General features: G+C 40.3%; 1 protein-coding gene across 1 annotated transcript in view; it reads left to right on the forward strand.

Moving 5' to 3' along the window:
- The first annotated feature begins 2656 nt into the window (after positions 1-2656).
- The window catches only part of kcnh3 (potassium voltage-gated channel, subfamily H (eag-related), member 3), a 126236-nt gene continuing 109228 nt past the window's right edge, over positions 2657-19664 (forward strand). Inside the window, 1 exon segment of the mRNA XM_018704372.2 lies at positions 2657-3348. Coding sequence (XP_018559888.1) covers positions 3273-3348 — 76 coding nt within the window. The 5' untranslated portion in view covers positions 2657-3272.

The following is a 19664-nucleotide window of genomic DNA, read 5'->3' on the forward strand; positions in this document are numbered from 1 at the left end:
GTGTTTTGTGATGATATGATTGACTTTATGGATAATATGTTGGTGGGGGCAATGAAGAGTGGATTTCTGGACTTTGAACTTGAACAACAGCTGCTCGATGAAAGAAAAAGAGGAGAACCTGTGGACATGTGGAACCTACAGTCCTGTAGGAAGTTTAATGACATGACTGTTGAGCACTGTCACCATGAAAAACTGGACTTCAAGATAGGTGAGTCAAACATCTCCCTCTGCTCTTTGCTTGCAGTTGTTTGTTGTTGTCTTTCTTTTAATATGTAACACTGAACGTTTACCTGTTGGCTCAGGTAGTTTGTCACTGTTTTACATGAGTTTATTTAGAATTCCTCAGTCTACATTTCCTTGTAGTCTGTGCAGAGGTCTTGTGCTTGTTTGCTGGAATTGTTTAGTTTGAAGTTGTTCTGACAGTAATTCCTGGTGGGTGGGCTACCTTGTTGAGAGATACAGTAGGTTATTTTTGGATCTGAATGATGAGAGGGACATGTATTTGATACATGCATTACATTTTGATATGTGAATGTAAACCTTTGTGTACAATCTGTCAAGTGTCAAGTGTTTGGTTTGTGATATTTAGCTTCTGGTATTTGGATTTAGGTAAAATGTTTTACAATACATCCACTGTAAGTGATAGTATATAAAAGATAGACAAAAGGTATACAATGTAAGCCAGATGTTTTTATATATGCACTGTTTCGTTTTGATGTGAACGTAAACCTGTTGTTGAAATGTCATCCTACAGTTTTAAACGGCATGAAAACCACATTTTTAATATTGACAATAGTCTACTTAAATCTAAACTTTGCTGAAGTATAACCAGAGAATTTGTGTTTTTTTAAAGGATGCCATAACCATTGAATATCAAATTACCCCCTGCTTCTATACTGTATGTAGCTTATTCATCTCACATACATGACCATACCTTATGTTTCTATTTTAAGCCCATTATTTCACTTTCCACATTTTATGTGAACACTGAATCCATTTTTCACACATTGTCTTGTTAAACAATATAATTCATATTATATTGTGAGAATATAAGAAGTTGCAGCTCAGTCTGATCATCAGGCTATCAGTACTGTGCACTGTGTATGTACCATGTCACCTCCATTAGTGTAGCGCAGGCAGCAGCCTACAAATGGCAGCTTCATTATATGTCTTAGGGAGCAGAACTCTTCACTAGACTAATGATACTTGACCCCAGGTTTTCTCTGTGTCCATTAGGAGTTTATTAGGTATATTAACCTTGTGAGCACAATGATAACTTAAAGAAAAAGGTCTTAACGAGATTGAACACAGTAAAATTACAGGCCGACATACTTGTAAGGAATTTCTCTCCTGTTAACTTCAGTATAAATTTGTGGTTTTTACACTTAACTATACTTGGAGGGTTTGCTAGATCCACAGAATGACCCATAGACCCATTAGCACACAAAACATCTCTGCTGTCTTCAGGGGAACCATTAAGCAAGAATGCGGTTAAACAACACAAGTATTGAGCAATGAGTCTGAGTTATCTAATAGTGATTTAAAGAGCCCTGAAGGGGGAGTTGTTTGCTTGTGACTGGTAGAGTGTCCTACATAGTGCACAGATCATCTTGTCATATTTGTGATTTAAATCTGTGATCTGGTTTACTCACGATGAGACCCAGGTGTCTTTAGCAGAGGCATTTATTGGAGTTTGGCCAGTTAGAATAGAGATTAGCAGTACAGGTTAACACTGTGTGGTGGCACCTAACTCAGCTACAGAGAGTATTTAACCCATACAGAACTCACATCAAACATAAGGAAATTCTTCATGGGACCACAGCACCTAGTCACACATGTATGAAGATTCTGTTAGGTCCCAAATCCTAAACGACAAATTGTGTTTGCCTAAGTCACGTTATTTTCATTCAGTACTTTCCCAAGGAAAGACTCATATTACTCACAGTTAATGGTATTACTGTCAGCTGTAAGATGTTACTCTAATTTAACTCTGTGACATTAGCACACTTGTATAGTAATGCCAGCTCGTTATCACAGTCCAATAAAGGTGAGTTATTATAATAAGACATTTAAAACATCTCTTTAGCTAAATCATTGGCCCCAAAGTCATGAACCACTGCAGTCCCAAATGAGAAGCACTGTAATATTTCTTCCATTAGATTTTTTTTGTCCAATACTGCCCTCAGGTTAGTAGGCAGCAGGTTAGCAGGTTTTTGATGTTGATTCACCCATACACTTTACATGTTCTATAATTAAAATTAGAAATAACTTGACCTAGTGAAATGCTATCCGTTTAATGTCTTAATACCATTTTACTGAAACCAAAATGTACCTGGATGATTTTTTAAAAATCGTTAAAACTTGCGTCCTGTAACCAGCAGGTGGCAGAATTTAACCGTGCAATGAGGACAGAGCAGCTTTTTGAAATCTTCAACTACACGGAGCCATGTGGTCCTGAGGAGAGAGGCAAGAAGCAGGGGAGTCGATCACAGCGGTTTCGATATTTTTCGATGTTCTCATGAAAATTGAGATCGATTAAAACGCCTCATATTCTCCATTCCATATAATTTTATAACTTTAATAACTGATTAAGGACTCTAACGTGCAGAAAAGAGGAATTGTCTCTTCTATCCTGCCTATAAACAATGATTTTAAAAAAAAAAAAACCCTGCTCTCGACCCCTGCTGCGAGGATTGGCTTTACTTTATTTTAACACAGAGCGTTTATATCAGATCGGGGAGGAGAAAAGCCACCGGCTTCCAAAACAGCATCTCCCACCTCCACTTTGAGACAGGACCACAGCTTGGCAAGACCTGAAAGGCGTCATGTGACTGTGCATCTGCTCTCAGCTGTGGCAAGATAACCACGCAACGAGGGAGAGAGAGAGAGAGAGAGCTGAGGAGGAGCCTGCTGCTATAAGATTGACTCCACGCACCATCAGCACCAAAACTTGCAGTCTCTCCATCCATCCTCATTTCTCTCCAGCGCACTTGCGTTTTGCAAACACGTATCGCCGTTTTCATTTCCCCCCTCGTTGGAAGGTGCACAGGTGCATCCCACGGTTAATGCTCGCTCTTTGCTGAGTTGATTATGGTCACAACCCCCGCGGTGCCAAGGTGGAGCCACCGCGCGTATCTCGGATCGGTGCGCTTCTCCAGGGGCTGGGATGCGCACCGGGCACCTCTCGCTTCCTGCCTAGTTTCGGGTCTGAGCAGGAGTCAAGCTCTGCCTCAGGGCGCCGAGGCAGGAGGGCTCAGTCGACCCGGAGCAGGATGCCGGTGATGAGAGGGCTGCTGGCCCCACAAAACACCTTCTTAGACACCATCGCCACCCGCTTCGATGGCACCCGTGAGTAACAAACAAGAGCTTTCTGATGATCCCTATACCTGCTCCTTTACTGTAGCTTACCTCGTGTAAACTATTTTATTCTGCAGACAGTCTATGCCTGTCTGTCCGTGCTATTAAATTGGGAATGTTTCAGGGATTTTTTCTTTGGTTGAAACTTTTAAAGTTTAAATGATATGATATAATAGGCCACGCTTTCCTAGAATATATGATCTGCACAAAAAGAGGTCAGGTCACACTTTCCAGTGATGGACCTCGAACACAACACTATGCAAATAACAAGTGTTTGGCCTTTAAGTTTTCCATATGCATACATTATCCTACACATGTATGAACAGTCTGTTGTTGAGTATATTTTGATATATTTGACGGCAGTGTTGTGATGACTATCAAAATGTTTTCTAATGAATGTGTTATGGGATTTTTTATTTGGCCAGCTGTGATAGAGCCTATGGTTGTAGTGTTATGACTCAGACTGCTTTCAGTTCCATTGTGGCCATTGTGTTTATTCTGCACACATGTACAGGCTTTACTGGGTATTGTCTGTTTTAGTCTGTCAGCCACCAGAAAGGTTGCGCTTCACAGTCTGAGGCCCACTCAGAGCTTTTGTACTTCTCTCTCCCGATGAGCTGACACAAATCCTGTTTTATTCTGCTCTCTATCATAACACTCTGTTTAAGCAATAGCAGCTGAAATGATGCTGGAGAGAGGGAGGTAGGATGTACAGACTTTTTTTCTTTGGCGAGGGTGTCTTGTGAACAGATGCGATGAGCAGCCCGTGTGTGTTTGGGCCCATGCTGGGTAGGTGGGCGGGTGAGAGATGCTTATATCGCGGTTGGGCTGTTTGTCTCTCCATCTGCGTTGATCATTCAGGGCGACTGGAGTTTGTGTGAGTCTGGGAGCGGGACAAGCCAGTGTCTCCCCTAAACCAGTTATGTGTGACAGCATGATAGAGAAGATTATTCGATCATGCAGCAAGCAAGTCGCTCAAAGGCAGATCCCGATCTCACTCAAGGTTTTTCTGAGTCCTCTCCTCTCCTCTCCTCTCCTCACTACACTGACAAAACACAACAGTTGCAGATGTGCCTCCTGCTTTTGTTTATAGAATATTTAAATGCTCTAACTTTGAAAGGCAAAGTAGTTTTTTCTCGTAGTAAGGCTTCAGGGTATCTGCTGTGAGGGTGAGAAAAAAAACTAATAGCTTGTGTGTTGTCCTTTATCTTCACACTCATCTCTCTGTTGTTATCTGTCATATGACAGTCTACAAATACCTCAGGTCTCACTGTAATCACATAGGCTGTTTTATTCAGAGGAAACACTTGCATGCAGTGCACATACACACACACACACACACACACACACACAGCTCTCACATATGCTGACACACTAACAGTAGAATGGAAATGATCCCATTCTTTTTTATGTTCTGTAGATTAGCCCTCATCATGTAAAGCAGTGGTCTAAGCGCAGCTATTTTTCTTTGAGTGGCTAAAACACAGGCCTTCCATTTGCAGAGGTGCAGATAATTACACAGCTCCTGCAGTACATATGCAGTCATTGTAATTAACTCGCATGGATGTCAAGATCATCATGGCCTTTCTTCGTGTCAGAGGAGAAAGAGGAGAGGGGGTGAAATGAGAGGCTGTGGGGGTGGGGAGGGCAGGAGTGTGTTCAGGATGGTGGGATGGGAGAATGTGTGTAGCTACCCCAGTGGGAGGAAGGGGAATTTCAGATGTCTAAATATAAATCCATTACAGGGCTAGCTGTGACAAACATGCAACTATGTGTTTTTAAATGGTGTGACATTAGTTCCTCATTAAATCTGACACTTCAGTGAGAGTGGAGGAGAAGGCCAGTTATGTGTTTGTCTGTATGGATATGGTGGAAGCTTTGTGGAATTCTGCCATGTTTCTGTGAAAAAGCTTTCTGTTGTAAATCAAATGGCAATCATGATTAAAGCCACTCAACTCTATCAGAACCATACCTGAAAGCACTTGATTTTCTCTTGTTGAAGACTATTAGCTGCTTTGTGCAGCTGCTCCATTGTTTTACGTCTCTCAGTCGATTGAATGTGGTATCTGGCAACATTTGCATTGCTCTTAAAAATGTCTCAGGCCCTTGGGTCTCAAGTTTAGAGCAGAGAAGGCTGGTTTCAAAACATGCCACCATCAGACGAGACTCACACATACACACTCCATACTCACAGCTGTGTGTGCTGTGTGACTCATGTCCACTGGGCTCTAACAGCACTCTCTGCACTGCTTTCTGCAGTTGTCCTGGCTCAAACAAGACACCCAGGTAGAGAAGGTGGAAAGAGTGCACATCCAGTCCTAGCTGGCTGCAGGTACAGCTACAGTGGAAAAAACAGAAGAGTCTGCACTGTGAATTTTTCAGGCTTCAGCAAGTTCTTTGATTTCCTTATGGAGACCTTCCAAATATATTAAAGGGCTAGTCTGCATCAAATTTGCATTGCAAATTTAAATGTAAGCGCAACTCCTTTCAAACATGAATTTAGGGAAGTGATTTAACTCGTTGTCTCCTGCTGATACTGAGAACCAAACCGATAACAACTCTTTCTTTTTCCACTGATTTAAAATCTGTACCCTATTCACTAATCACTTTTTATGTACAGTAACATGAGACCGGGGAGTTCTGTGGTCTACTATGACTGCATGAAAGTAACTGAGCAATAAATCTTTATAATGACACTGACCTAAAAACTGTATTTAGTGTGGATGGGTCACGTCGTTGCATATACCTGATTTATTTAATAACTAGGGCTGCAACCATTAATCAGTTTATCAATTAGTCAATTGACAGAATCCTTTAAATTATTTATCAAGTGCAGAGGCACTTGCTGGTTTCCACTTGTCAAACACTTGTATTTGCTGCTTTTCTCTTGTCTATTTTAAATCTTTGTAAACAGAATATCTTTGTTGTTGACTGTAATACAGAAATATGCCATCTTGTCTTCTGGATGGTTGTGATGTCCACTTTGGACCATTTTGTGACAGTTTATACTCTAAACACTTCATTGATTAGCTGAAAAAAAATCTGACTTTTGAATCAATAATGATTGTAATTAGTTGGAGCCCTAATCTGCTCTGACACTGAGATTTGTTGTTGTTGATTGATTTGTTACATCCCTACTTGAAACAGTAGAACAACTTTAAATACACAACATCTAATGACTCACAAGTCGTTCTGCTCTCACTCAGAGTGATTTACTGTACAGGGGCATCAGTAAAAGATCACCAGCATTAAAAGAGTCCAGAGTTTAGATCTGCACACACTTGACCTCAGAGTGATCATGTAAGAAAAGTGCTTGTGATTGGTCACAAGGGCAAACACACATACGTAGGCTCAGTCACACACACACACCTTAATATGGACCTGAAGTGCTGCATCACACTGCAGTTAGACATCACGGCTTCTGAATCATACACTTGGAGGAAGGTTATTATTTATAAACCCTTCTCATGATGAATATTGTAGCCAACACCTCTCTGAACAGCATGAGAAAAAGCTACATACTGTACACACTACACACACACACACACACACACCACACCACACACACACACACACACACACGTGCATACATGTCTGCAGGCGCACACGCTCATACACCTTGTGAATAGAATATTTGTCAAATGACTAAGCACCATGTGAATTTATGTTTATTTCTTTTCATTCTGTAATCAGTGGATTCATACAGAGTCCTCATTAAAATCATTATTTTGAATTTGTTAATATGAAAAAATTATAGCCTGGAGGAAACTGTGGAGTGTGTGCATGAAAAGACTGAGTCTCCTGAAGACTCACCATAAACCTCATGCATAGTTCAATCAATGTTGATTTGCTGCTGTGCTCCCTAGAACAGGCAGCATCTGTGTGGGACTACATGAGTCAATTGGTCCTATTAATTGAGTGGGTCTTGGCTTGGTCCTAATCAGGTTAGGGCCATAGCCCTGCTCATTACGTGGACATGTGTGGACCAGCACTCTGCATAAGCTGCCACCAGCCTGCTAGCATCCTTTCCATCTCAATTTGAATTTAGGCTGAGAAGACAGGCCAACAAAATGATTCCTGGTGTGATGATAGATCTAATTATTTTATGTGTACTGAGATTGAGCTGTGTTTTTGAAAACAAATGACAAAACCGACATGTTTACGTTTTGTTTTTGTCCAAAATGCAAATACAATCCAAAAATCTCCATGAACCTGTGGTGTCACACTCTGTTACACCTGCTCTGTTTCAAATGGTATCAAATCAAATCTTCTGGGAAACTGATGTCCTCATGAGTTCAGTCCTTATGTTGCCAATTTAGCACAAATGTCAGAGATTAATTAAAGAATCCTTTATTGAATTATGAAAAATGAATCAGTAGCAAATCGATAAGTGTTGCTTAGGTGGGCTCAATTTCATAATGCAACAAAAAGTAAAAATGCTCCTCACCATACAAATGCAAAAATTAGAGTAATTCTTTCTTTTTAAATCTGTTTCATCTCCATCTTCTTAGTTTTATCAAACATAATACTCACTTTGTCATAAAGCCCATTTACTCCAGTCACAGAGAAGTAAGGTATTATACTCTGCCTCTCTAACAGCTAACAGAGATATCTGTCAAATTATCTAACATCCCTCTCTTCTCAACCCTTCATCCCTTGCTGCTGTTTCCTCCTTCAGTCTTTCATTAGTTGCCTCCCACCCTCTCCTTCTGTTATTCACATCATTTTGTGCATGTGTGTGTTGTGTATGTGCATATGTGGAAATGAAAAAATGAGAGGCTTTGGGCTGCAGGGAGGAAGATTGTCACCACTTCCCTGCACCTTGTGTTTGTGTATCTACGTGCATCTGTGCCTGTGTGCATGTTTGACAGCACAGATTAGCGGTGAAGCATTGTCATGTCTCAGGTGTGTGTTTCCCCTGTGGTGCTTTGTGCTTAAAACCCCTCCTGGCACCTTGTCAGGCAGGAACAGACATAATGATAGGCCTAATAATGGGTAGGCTTGGCTCTGTGACTTTATGGTATTAACAAGCTACACCCATAATATTTTACACTAGATAAAATGTATACAGCCATGCCAGCAGCTCTTTGAGGGTGTATTCAGGCACATCAGTGCTTTGAACAAAATGGTAACATCATCTTGGCAACATGCTCATAATGACAATGTTAACACTCTGATGTTTAGCAGGTGTCATTTTTGTCATGGTCAGCATCTTAGGTTAGCATGTTAGTCTGCTAATATTGCTAACTAGCCCTAAACACAAAGCACAGCTGGGTATCTGTTTTGATACTGAAGTTGTTAAGCAGATTTGGTATCAGTGATGATGTGTCTGATCTAATAGGGTCCTGGCATCATGTGATCTTGAGTACAAATGATTGATAGAGCACTGGTATCAGATCAGTACTAGGTGTTGGCAGATACCCTGAGGTATGGGATAGGAGAAGTTGTTGAGATATTTTAGCCTGGACCAAAGTGGTGGACCACCTGACTTTAGCATGACTCAAATAACAAAGTAGATTTTATAGGGAAAAAGCACAAAGAGAACAAACATTTTAATCTGTGATAAAGAGCCACTTTATATGAATCGGGGCCCAAACATGCAAGCACAGTATGTTGTTTAGTGCAAAACTGTTTTTGTCTGTTTACTGTCTTTTACATTTAGGATGTTCTCATTGTAATGGTTCAGTAAGGAGAGATTAGTATAAATGATAATAATGAGGCTGACAGAGAAGGACTTTGGCAGTCAGACCTATTGATTTGTGCATCTTTGATATGCATAAGCCAGTGAAGATAGGAGAGAGGAAGGAATCCCCCCTGGGGTCTAGACAAAAGTGGCACTGAAGTAAAGCCAGAAGATGGAAGATGGAACTTTATGGCTGACACGCTGGGATCATCCTGTGGGATGAAGGTGGCTGATGGGGAGGAGGTGGATTGTGCAGTTGTAGGTCAGCAGATTAATTGGCTCTGGGAATGTGGGCACAATGATTATAGGCTGGATATGGTGACATCAGCAATGAATGAAAGGGAATTTTGACAGCGTGGGAAAGAGGACAGTGACAGAGGAGAGGTGAATGTAAAAGCAGCACAAAAGCAGGAGTTCCCAACAGAAGAGGTGAGAGGGCCGAAGCTTCCTGTGTAGATGAACTTATCTTTTAGTGGCAGATTAAAATAAACACACTGATTGTGGCCTTTAATGTGGGTCTAGATTGTGCAGATAATGTGTTATATTGTTGTATGAGTGAGTGGAAAACAGCTGAAGTGAGCACAGTGAATGTGAATGAGGCAAATGATAATGATCAGAGTGGTCACATGTGGCCACTTATGAAAATATAGTTCCAGTGACAGTACTAATTTCTGTGATTTTGACATTTGTTTTTAGTAGACCAATCACAACACAAAATAGAATACTTTAAAAATAGGAAATTATTATTTCTTCTCTAAAATACATGATTACAGTCTACATTACACAATATTACATCAGCATCCAGGGCAGTTAAACAAAGGATGATCCAAAGAGTGAATTACTACAGCTAATATTGTTATCTAATGTTGTGTGTTTGTGTTTGTACTGTAGCTCAGCCTCTTGTTATCACCACTGGGCAAAAGATGGAGAGAGAAATACAGAATGGGAGAGAAAGAGAGAGAGATGGGGGAAAGGAAGAAAGGAATAAATAGGGATGGGCGGGTAATGGTTGGGGGAGGCTACGGGAAGTAATGAAGGGGTGTGGTGTGGAAATGGCAGATGTGATCAAGATGCAAAATAGGAAGATGAGTGGAGATAGAAAGGGAGGAGGATGGTCAGATTTGGGTTTAAGAAGAAATCCATTAGGTTTTATTCATATCACACTGTAAGTAGCACATATCAAGTACATCACAAAACTACCATTTTTTACCCGCTCAGCTTTATCCAGTTCAGACACTGAAATCCTTGTACATGGTTTTATAACATTCAGAATCTATTGCTGTAATCCACTCATCTCAACAAAAGGCCTACATTTGATCTAAAACGCAGCTGCATTTGATCACATAACACTAGTCCTGATGTCTTTACACTGGTTACTAAGCTTTCTAATTTATCTGTTCCTTGATGTAACAATGTAATCTATCAAGCTTCCCTTATTTAGAGTAAACTTCACCTGTACATTATGTACATTTACGGTACATTCATGTTCAGACTCACATCACTGGGTTAAGTTTAGGGAAAGATCTTCTTGGTTTAAGACAGAAAAAAAGTTCACAGTGCCTTTAGACACAACATTTTTGTTTCCCACAAAACACATTTGGCTGTTTGAGTACTAGTAATACTTTGTTGGAGACAGGTAATGGAGGTTGATGTAGAAGTTTAAAACAAATGGTACTGTCAAAATCTGACTAATAAGAAGTAAAACTCACTCACAACAAACAACCATTTAGGAGGAAGCCCTAAGATTTAAAAAATGAAGTTTTGAGAGGACATTGACTTTGCCTACTTGAAAATCTCAGGCAGAGAGTTTCACAGCAGCCCCGCTCACCTTTACTGATCTTTACCTCAGATAGAGGGAAATGTGTAGACAGATGAAAGGAGAAATGCTGAGAGCCATGTTGTTTTTCCTTACCCCTCTCTGCAGTCAGTGACCTCTGACTTGGCTGCAGGTACTCCTCTTTTCTGCTGCTAGTTTACTAATTCTGCAGCACACTCTCTGACACACATTCCCACCTGCTGGAATACACTTGAGACCTGCATGCCACACTGCACTGCTTGTATAATATATCTCACAGGGTTATATAAGATCTGGTCTATTAGTTATATGGACTGTGATTGGGGCTGAGAATTAATAAAAACCATTAGTTAGGCATGCTGTTCAGCATATTCATCAATCAAGAGAGCTCTCAGTAAAGTGAGGGATTTGCTGAGGGCTCACTTCATTATTTTTGAATTTAACAGCCTCCCTTTTGCACTTATGCTGTGCCCACAGTCATATTATAAAGTTGATAATCAATGATGAGAGAACTCTGCTCACTTACTGAATTAGGTCTTTAACAGATGGATCATTTCCGCCATTCAGACAGTGAAGAGCTCCCAGAACTGCTATCTGAAGGCCTACAGGGGTTGTTTCCTTTTGCTTGGAAACACATGCACATGCTAAAATACACATCTACTCACCCTCAATCCCTCTCTTTCATTCACACATACACACACACACTGTCTGGCTGCAGTAACTTGCATTTCTGAAAGCAGTGGGTGAGTTGCAATCAATAGCTACCCAAACAGTCATATATTATTTACAAAGGCTGTCTGTTTATAATAATCAGTATGGATGCTTTCACCACCCAGCTGCTTGTGACTCAGTTTACTGAGGCTGCAGGTGAAACCATGCAACCCTGTCTCCAGGAAATTATCTGTGTATACACCTAAACTGCAACAGCAAATACATTTTGTAGAGATGTAATCTCTGGCTGGACTATGTTCAGATGCAGCTTTTTTATTTTGTTTTTGTAATGAATGAATGAATGAAGTGCCACATTGGAGTTTCCAGGAGGTGGTTGGGGATGAATGGTGGGCATACAAAGTGCATGACTGTCACACCAGAAGGAAGGCATCAGTTATATCAAACATTTCTCATCCATTTGAAGGTTGTTTGTCTATATATATGTTGGCCCTGCGATGGACAGGTGTACCCTGCCTCCTGCCCAGTGTCAGCTTACCTTTATGTGACCCTTGAGGATAAGCTGTATAGATAATGGATGGATGGATTTATCACTCATTTGTTACATACATCTTGGATTACACAAAGAATTGACAGCTCCTGACAAGGCCAATACAGAGGAAGGATATGATAACAAACAACATTTCTCCTGCCAGTCAAAAGGCCTTATAATAGGGCTAAGTATCCAGCCAGTGCTATAGGGGCTCTTGAATTGAGGCAGGTGTCAAAATGTCAAGTTGAATTTGTCATCTTTTCTCTGCACTGAATCATTCAATTTTCTGTGCAGTTGCTTCTTTTAGACCAGCAGACCTGTGTTACACCCTCCATGCTTTTTACTTAAGCGTTGTCAAAAGCATAATTGGAGCAATTTTTCAGTTGTACTGAGGTGGAGAATGCACCGTGGCTAGGTGAACTGACATACAGGTGGCCTAAGGAGAGCAAAAAGAGAGAGACAGACAGGTAGAAAGCAAAGACAGACAGAGAGGAGGACAGAGCTAGAAATAGACACCAAACCAGGTGGTCAATGAGGATGTCACCATGTGCGTAAGAAATGAGGGAAGCAGAAGACATGAGTGTGCAGGATGAGAAGGACTGAGCCTGGGACTGTAATAGCAATAAATGAAAGTGATGAAGCCAAAGCGACAGGGGGTACATTAGACTGCTCTGAAGTAATATGTTCAAATAGGAAGCAGATGAATCCGAGCTCCTGCTTCATTAGACCTTGGACTCACCACAGCCTCATGAAAAGGGCAGATAGATCAACTATTAGATTGTCTTCACAATGCCTCTTGTTTTCTATATGACCAATTTCAGCGTGAGCTCAGTTATATGTACTAGATCTAAGTGTCTCCGCCTAGAATACAAATGAAACAAATAAATGCAAAAACAAAAATTATTGTGTTAGCTGTGGTCAGTCATGCTGTTATCCTGAAAGGCAGCAATTCTGCAGTATGTCTAAGAACAGACATTTATATTATGTTCATTTCAGTATTTAGTACTTAATTCAAGTTCTCCTACTGTGCTGAAGCTTTAGTGTTGTCTTGTGAATCACTTTGGATAAAAGCATTTACCAAATGAGTAAATGTAATGTTTAGATTAAGTTGAGCAGTTTATTATAGATAATTTCTAATTCTTATACTGTATTTTTAGAATCATAAAGTACTCCCAAACTGTCAGCTGAGTAGATAGAAAAGGAAAGAAAAAATAAGCAACTTGAACACTGACTGTGAAAACCAGCTGTTGTCACCCAACAATAATGCTCTTTTGGCTGAATGGGTCAAATGTCTGCAGCCAGGCTCACACATCTGGAAAGTTGAAGAACAGGCTGTTGTAAAAATATATGTATTCTCATGGTTTTGAATGAGATGTCCATATACTTTTGGTCATGTAGCATAAACCTGATCTCAAATAAACACATGTAAGAGAAAAAGTGTCACAGCTACACACAGTCAGAGTTTTATTTCTACCTCCAGCTATGCAAACTACTAAACCTTATGGCGAACAGAAAGCTCTGCTCTCTTTGAGCATCAATGACAAATTCCTCATTCTACCATTATGTGGTCTTAATACATATACAGGCTATATAGCCCATCCCATCCAGACTGTAATCACTTCATTTCCAACCTCTGAGTCAAAATGGCAGCATTAGGAGGTGGAGCAGATGCAGCTGACTGCTTTGAACTAGATGCCAAACGCTGTGTGAGTCACTGCACCAGCAACCTATACAGATCAGAGAGCGTTTTCATATTTTATCCTGATGTGGGGGAAACTGGTATACAGTTAATGTAACCTGTGATGTGTGTGAAACTGCATCATATAGATACCTAACAAGAGATCACTTTCATTTTTGAAACACTGAAAATCATTGTGCACATCAGCGTCAACTCTTGTCTAGCTTTTGGTGTGTTGGCCTTCGTGTGATCATTTCAATGCAACATGCCAAAGTTCATGTCCAATTATAGAAATAACAGTGACATACTGTGTTGACGTGGGGTGCTGTGGGATGTACAGCACCCTGAAGTCACCAGATGGAACATGATTTTGCCCAGGGCATCCTCCTGTCTCTTGGTAAAAGAAAAACCAACAAAAAAACAGCCTTCCCAGCAATCATACAGTACACATATGGATATACAGCTCTCCTATAGCCACAGGGTGTTATTCTGTCCAAGATGCAAATATATGCATAAACAGGGACACAGAGAAGAGCGCACAAAGTCATGAGGAGAAGTCTGAGAAGATCAGAGAGTTGGTCATGTTAGAAATCCTGCCCTGTAACAACGTCTAGTGCAGTGTCGTTGAAATAGTTCATCACTGTTCTCCATGAAAAGTAGAAATTGTTGTCTGATGCATTTTCCTTCTGTGCATGTGATTAGAACGAGAAATCAAATGTCTCATTTATACATCCATTCTGTCCATCCATATATCTCATTCAAAACCCACATCAGTAATCATACATTTGTAGCCAACTAAATCAGTGGTTCTACGTCTGGAATCTGCCAACATGGACTCATGGTTGGAGCCACAATTAAACTCGCCATTGCCAATGAATTTCTATATTAGCTACAACTTTTGTTTAGGGGAAAAAATGAAAAGAAATGTTGTTGTTTTCTACAAGATAACATAGTCAGTCATGTGATACACCAAGTCCAGACAGTGAAACTCTGAGAGATGACAACATTTACTCGGCTCGTAAACCTGCTCATAATGACAAGGACAGAGTTGGTGTTGTGCTACTATACGTTTACAAATGTGAGCTTTTTTGGTAAGAAAATTGGCTGGAAAATCCCTGGTACTGTTGTTCCACACCTCTGACATTTGTGGTTTTGAGTGAAAGGTGTAGACAACTGTTGGACTGATTGCTGTGATGTTTGGTTCTCACGTCCCCCTCTGAATTGCCCGGTGTTTAGGTTTATTAAGTACCTGCCAAACTAAAGCAGTTCTCATGAGCTTCAGCTGTACCTCGCTTTTAGAACTAATTATTAAATGTTAGGATGCTAACATATAAAAATAAGATGTGACCATTGTAAATATTACACCTGCTAAACATGATAGCTGATATTAGCATTTAACTCAAAGCAAGTACATACTCACAGAGCCATCAGTCTGTCTTGTGAACAAACAACAGAAACTTTTACAAAGGAAAAGGTTTCATGGAAAAGCAGTAACCAATTCAACATTATCAGGTAAACTCCCCAACAACCTTATCTTGTTATGAAATTACTAATTCCAGTATCTGCTTGTTGAAACAGTGCATTAAAACTTTATGTTCAAACCCAGAACACAATGTTTTTATTGGCCCACCATTTATTTCAAATGGAAATATCCTAGATGTTGTAGTTTTTTCCCCCCAAAGGAACAACCTTAGCACTGGCTCTGCTCAGACGTACTGTATGTTGAGGACACTCTCCTGAAGTGGAATCTACAGTAGGTAATAGACACAGACTCACCCTTTGAATTTGAGTCAAAAAGGCCTCACTTAAAACTAAAAAAAATTGACATATGGCTGGGAGGAGAGTGAAAGGTGGTGCAGGGCAGTTGGAGTCTCTTCAGTCAGTCAGCCAGACAATCAGTCAAACAGACACTATGACCTGAGCCAAGTGACCCAAACAGGACTTGGCAGCAAGTGCCTGGGGACTGTCACCCTCTACCTCCAACCTGCTCACTGAGGATGGTCAAGACACTGAACAGCCTTTTCAGATACTGCTGCTGTCGAGGTGATACCTCAGCCCCAAAGCACCTTTTAATCCAAGTGTGCATCCATGTGTTTGTGTGGCTGTGTGTAAAATGGTCACGCTCATTTTTTTTATTTAGCATGTGTTCATGTTCATTTGTTTGTTTTTGGATTGGTAGATGACCATTATATTGCACCATTAGCCTCGCCAGTTCGCCATCTCTTCCAGCTTTTGTGTAGTTGTAGCATATATTGACTTTGGAGTAGGCGACAAGCCTGTCTCTCTTTTCCAATATCAAAAGGCCAGTGACTAAGCAATGTTCCAATAAAGAAAAACAATGCTGTTTTCCATGGCAGGGCTCTGGGAGTGGCAGCTGGTCTGGTGGAGAGTCTGCTGCGACAAAACACTGGATGCACCTGTTATTGAACAAGACAGATTGGCTTTACTTGGCGTTACTCGATCCCAAAGACAAAATCAAACTGTTGGTGTTGATGTTTGTTGTGTTTTTGAGCCTCATTTATTTTCTTATTTGATTTACTTATTCTCTGCCTGAAGCAGTCTGTGGTTTTGTAGCTCAGACTGTACCACATGTTCCAATATTGTTCAATTATGAAAGAATGTTTGCTGAAGAAACAACAACAAGGGCATTGTTCAGTAACATATGTCCCCAGTTCTCTGAAGACGAGGGATTAACATGTAGATAGAGATGTTGGCCAATAAACAGCACTGCTCTGGTCAAATACTCTCTAGCTGCTATTAATCCCTCTGCTTTGAGTTGTTATTGGAGCTCTGACAGGCAGCCCACCTCACATAAAGCACATTTGGAAGGAATACAGTGTTTAATAATATCAGCCACTGTTAAAAAGGGATGACAGAGATTCATTTAAAGGTTTTTGATTGCACCATGAAAATATGTGCATTTATCCAACCGGAATATGTACATTTATGTATTTGTGTATTCATGTAACAGTATGAGCATTAAACTAAGCAGGTATTGATTTTATTCCTTCTCATTCCCCTGACCTGTCAAGCTCCAGAGACGCAACAGTGACTGACTGGTACTCTCAACTCCACAGCTCTCCACTGTCAGACTAATTGGCTGTACGTGTGAACCCAGCCTCGTTTGGGTACATTTTGTGTGTGTGTGTGTGTGTGTGTGTGTGCGTGTGCGTGTGCGTGTGCGTGTGCGTGTGCGTACGCGCAGTGTGTGTAGGTGTGTGTAGGTATGTGTAGGGTTTCTTTTATGCAATGCATCTGTGGCTTCAAGCTGGTTGCATTATTACCACCTTTCTTAATATAGCCTGTCATAAAATTATGCAATTATGGCAGTGTGTCCAATTGACGAGGGAGACTTACATGCACGATTCTCCCTCTGCTAAATTGTTCAAGTGCCACAGGCATGGAGCAGCTTCAGTCAATTTGATTACGGCTTGATAATTATTAAAATGCCAAACACAATGGTGTTTGAAGAATGTTATTTCCTTGTTGTGGAAATGAGCAGGAAAAGAGTCAGTTCATTTCAGGTGCAGTCGGACAGACAGATGTGCCTGTGGTTGTAAATCCATCTCATAATATTCAATGTAGCTGACCTCTGACCTGTGAAATTTCAAGGGTCTGTGGTGTCCAGCTAGTTGGAGAGACAGAAGCAGGGATTGACAGTTCATTCTAGAAGTATTGATTGCTTATATCTTTGTGTGTATAACCGCTGTAGAGAAGAGGGATGCTGCTAGTCTGCTGTGTAATGGCAGTGTTTGTTAAGAAGCTGTGCAGTCTGATTTACAACTTGTTGAATGCAGTTGTTCACCAGCTGCGTTAGCTCCTGCACACTAAGAAATCACAGAACGTACATCAGCTCACACCTCACATTATTTGCAGGGGGAAATAGGATGCTATCTAGAACCACAACCAAGAAGGAGTCATGTTCTTTTCAGTGATAAGCAGCGTCCTCACCTGGGGTGTCACAGTCTGAGGTATCACCTGCATTGCCACAGTCTGAGCAGGAATGCACTGAGATGTGCAGATTTTTTTTTTTTGTTATAATGACACAAATACAAAAGTGTTGCACTCTGCATTAGAATTCTTGCTGATGCTGACACCTGTCAAGGGTGTCGAGTCCTTTTTCCTACATGTGACAAATTTAGACATGTATTTCTTCATCTTGCTCCGCATTGCTCCTCACTCTCATTGCCAACAGTTACGACAGACAAAGTTGAGGCATGGTTTAGATTTTAAAAAGGTGTGTGTTTGGCACACTACGCTCTGGCTCCATTAATCAGGATTTCTTTAGTTGAGTTTATGTCTTTTTGCTCACCAACCTTTGTGCCATTTTGCTCACTAGAAACTAACCTCAGGATTAAACTGATTACCTGTAAAATGTAAAAAAAAAAAAAAAAAAAAAAAAATATATATATATATATATATATATATATATATATATATATTCAAGCACGCTTCGTTTTGTCTCTGGGTTATTCAAATGTAGGCAGTAAAAGGGTCAGACAGCACTCTGTCCATTTGATTTATTCCAAAAAAAATTAAACCACAAATTTGTAGCAATTACTGTAGACTCGGCACATAAAATATATGATTAAGAACCTCTTTCTCTCTTTTAAAACAATTCATTATATTTGGGCCAAAATCATGAATTTTTCAATCCGTACAGCATGTGACACCTACGCATCTTATATATGACCACCTGATCATACATTACCTCCTGAATATTTGGCTGACAATAACAGTTCACTGATCAAGAAGTGTTCATGTATATGTTTATTTATTCATGCTTTTTAATCAATGTTCTCAGTGACAGTTACATTGGACTTAATCACATCGTATTGTATTGTATTCTTATGTATGCTGCTTAATCAAGACAGGATTATGTATCTTTGATGCTTAGAGTCATGGAAAACATATTGAGATTTGTATCGCTCTCACAGGGGGAGATAGACACTGTCAATATGTGAAAATGATAAGAGGTGAAAAGGGAAGATGGGTGAAATCCATATGGCCTGTATAAACAAAAAAGGCAGGAAAAAGCAATCAGGTTCAGTGGCTGTAGTGTAAAATAAGAATGGCTGACGGCTTTAATCTCTTGTTAGGCAGGAACATGAGCCTCTATGTTTTTTTTTTTTTTGTTTTTTTACCATATTCATCAAATGAAGCGGCTTGAGACCTTCTCAGCACTATTCTGTAAACATGCTCCTGAATGCTTCACATTTTATTGGCCATTAGTTTCCTGTTGTGTATTGGTGTTGTAACATGACACCACTCTCAGCTCTTCCACTGCTTCTCCCCGAACTCATCAAGAATTCAGGGCACAGACACCAAATTGTAATCTTCAGCCAATCTTTCAGTCTTCTCTCCTCCACAGAGTGCTCCCCTTCCTTTTATCTCTCATCAGGCTGTACACATTATACACAGAACATCCAGAAATTGCTTTTCATCATGGTGGGTGGTGTATATGACTATGTGACTGTTTGCTGACCGCAGTTATATGTAAGGATTCAGATGTGAAGGCTACACTTTGAGAGCTCATTGATTTGGGAAAGACTTAAGGAATGAAGAAAACGCTTGAGTGATGCTTCAATCATATTGGAGGAGGTGCTGTACTTAAATGTGCATAATATGTGAATGAAAACATTCAGGCTACACAAGGTCAAAGCAGCTTCACAAGGTCGTAAACATGTGTACATGTGCATGATCAGCAAACAGCTTTCATGTGTGTGAGTGAATTTAATTCATTAAAGGAACAGTTCAGGTCTTTGTCGTGTGAACGTGTGTGTGCATCAGGGTGGAAAATGAACTCTCGGGTCGCTCAGCCACAGTGGCAGATCTGTCAAATGTATCCTCCACTCATTGATTTTTAAATGCAGATAATCGAATAGAATATCTGATTGAATTAATAAACATCTTAATTAGCATTTTTGCAGAGATGTACAGGAAAGAGGAA

The sequence above is a fragment of the Lates calcarifer genome, linkage group LG1, assembly GCF_001640805.2.
Source record: "Lates calcarifer isolate ASB-BC8 linkage group LG1, TLL_Latcal_v3, whole genome shotgun sequence".
In the NCBI taxonomy this organism is placed as follows: Eukaryota; Metazoa; Chordata; class Actinopteri; family Centropomidae; genus Lates; species Lates calcarifer.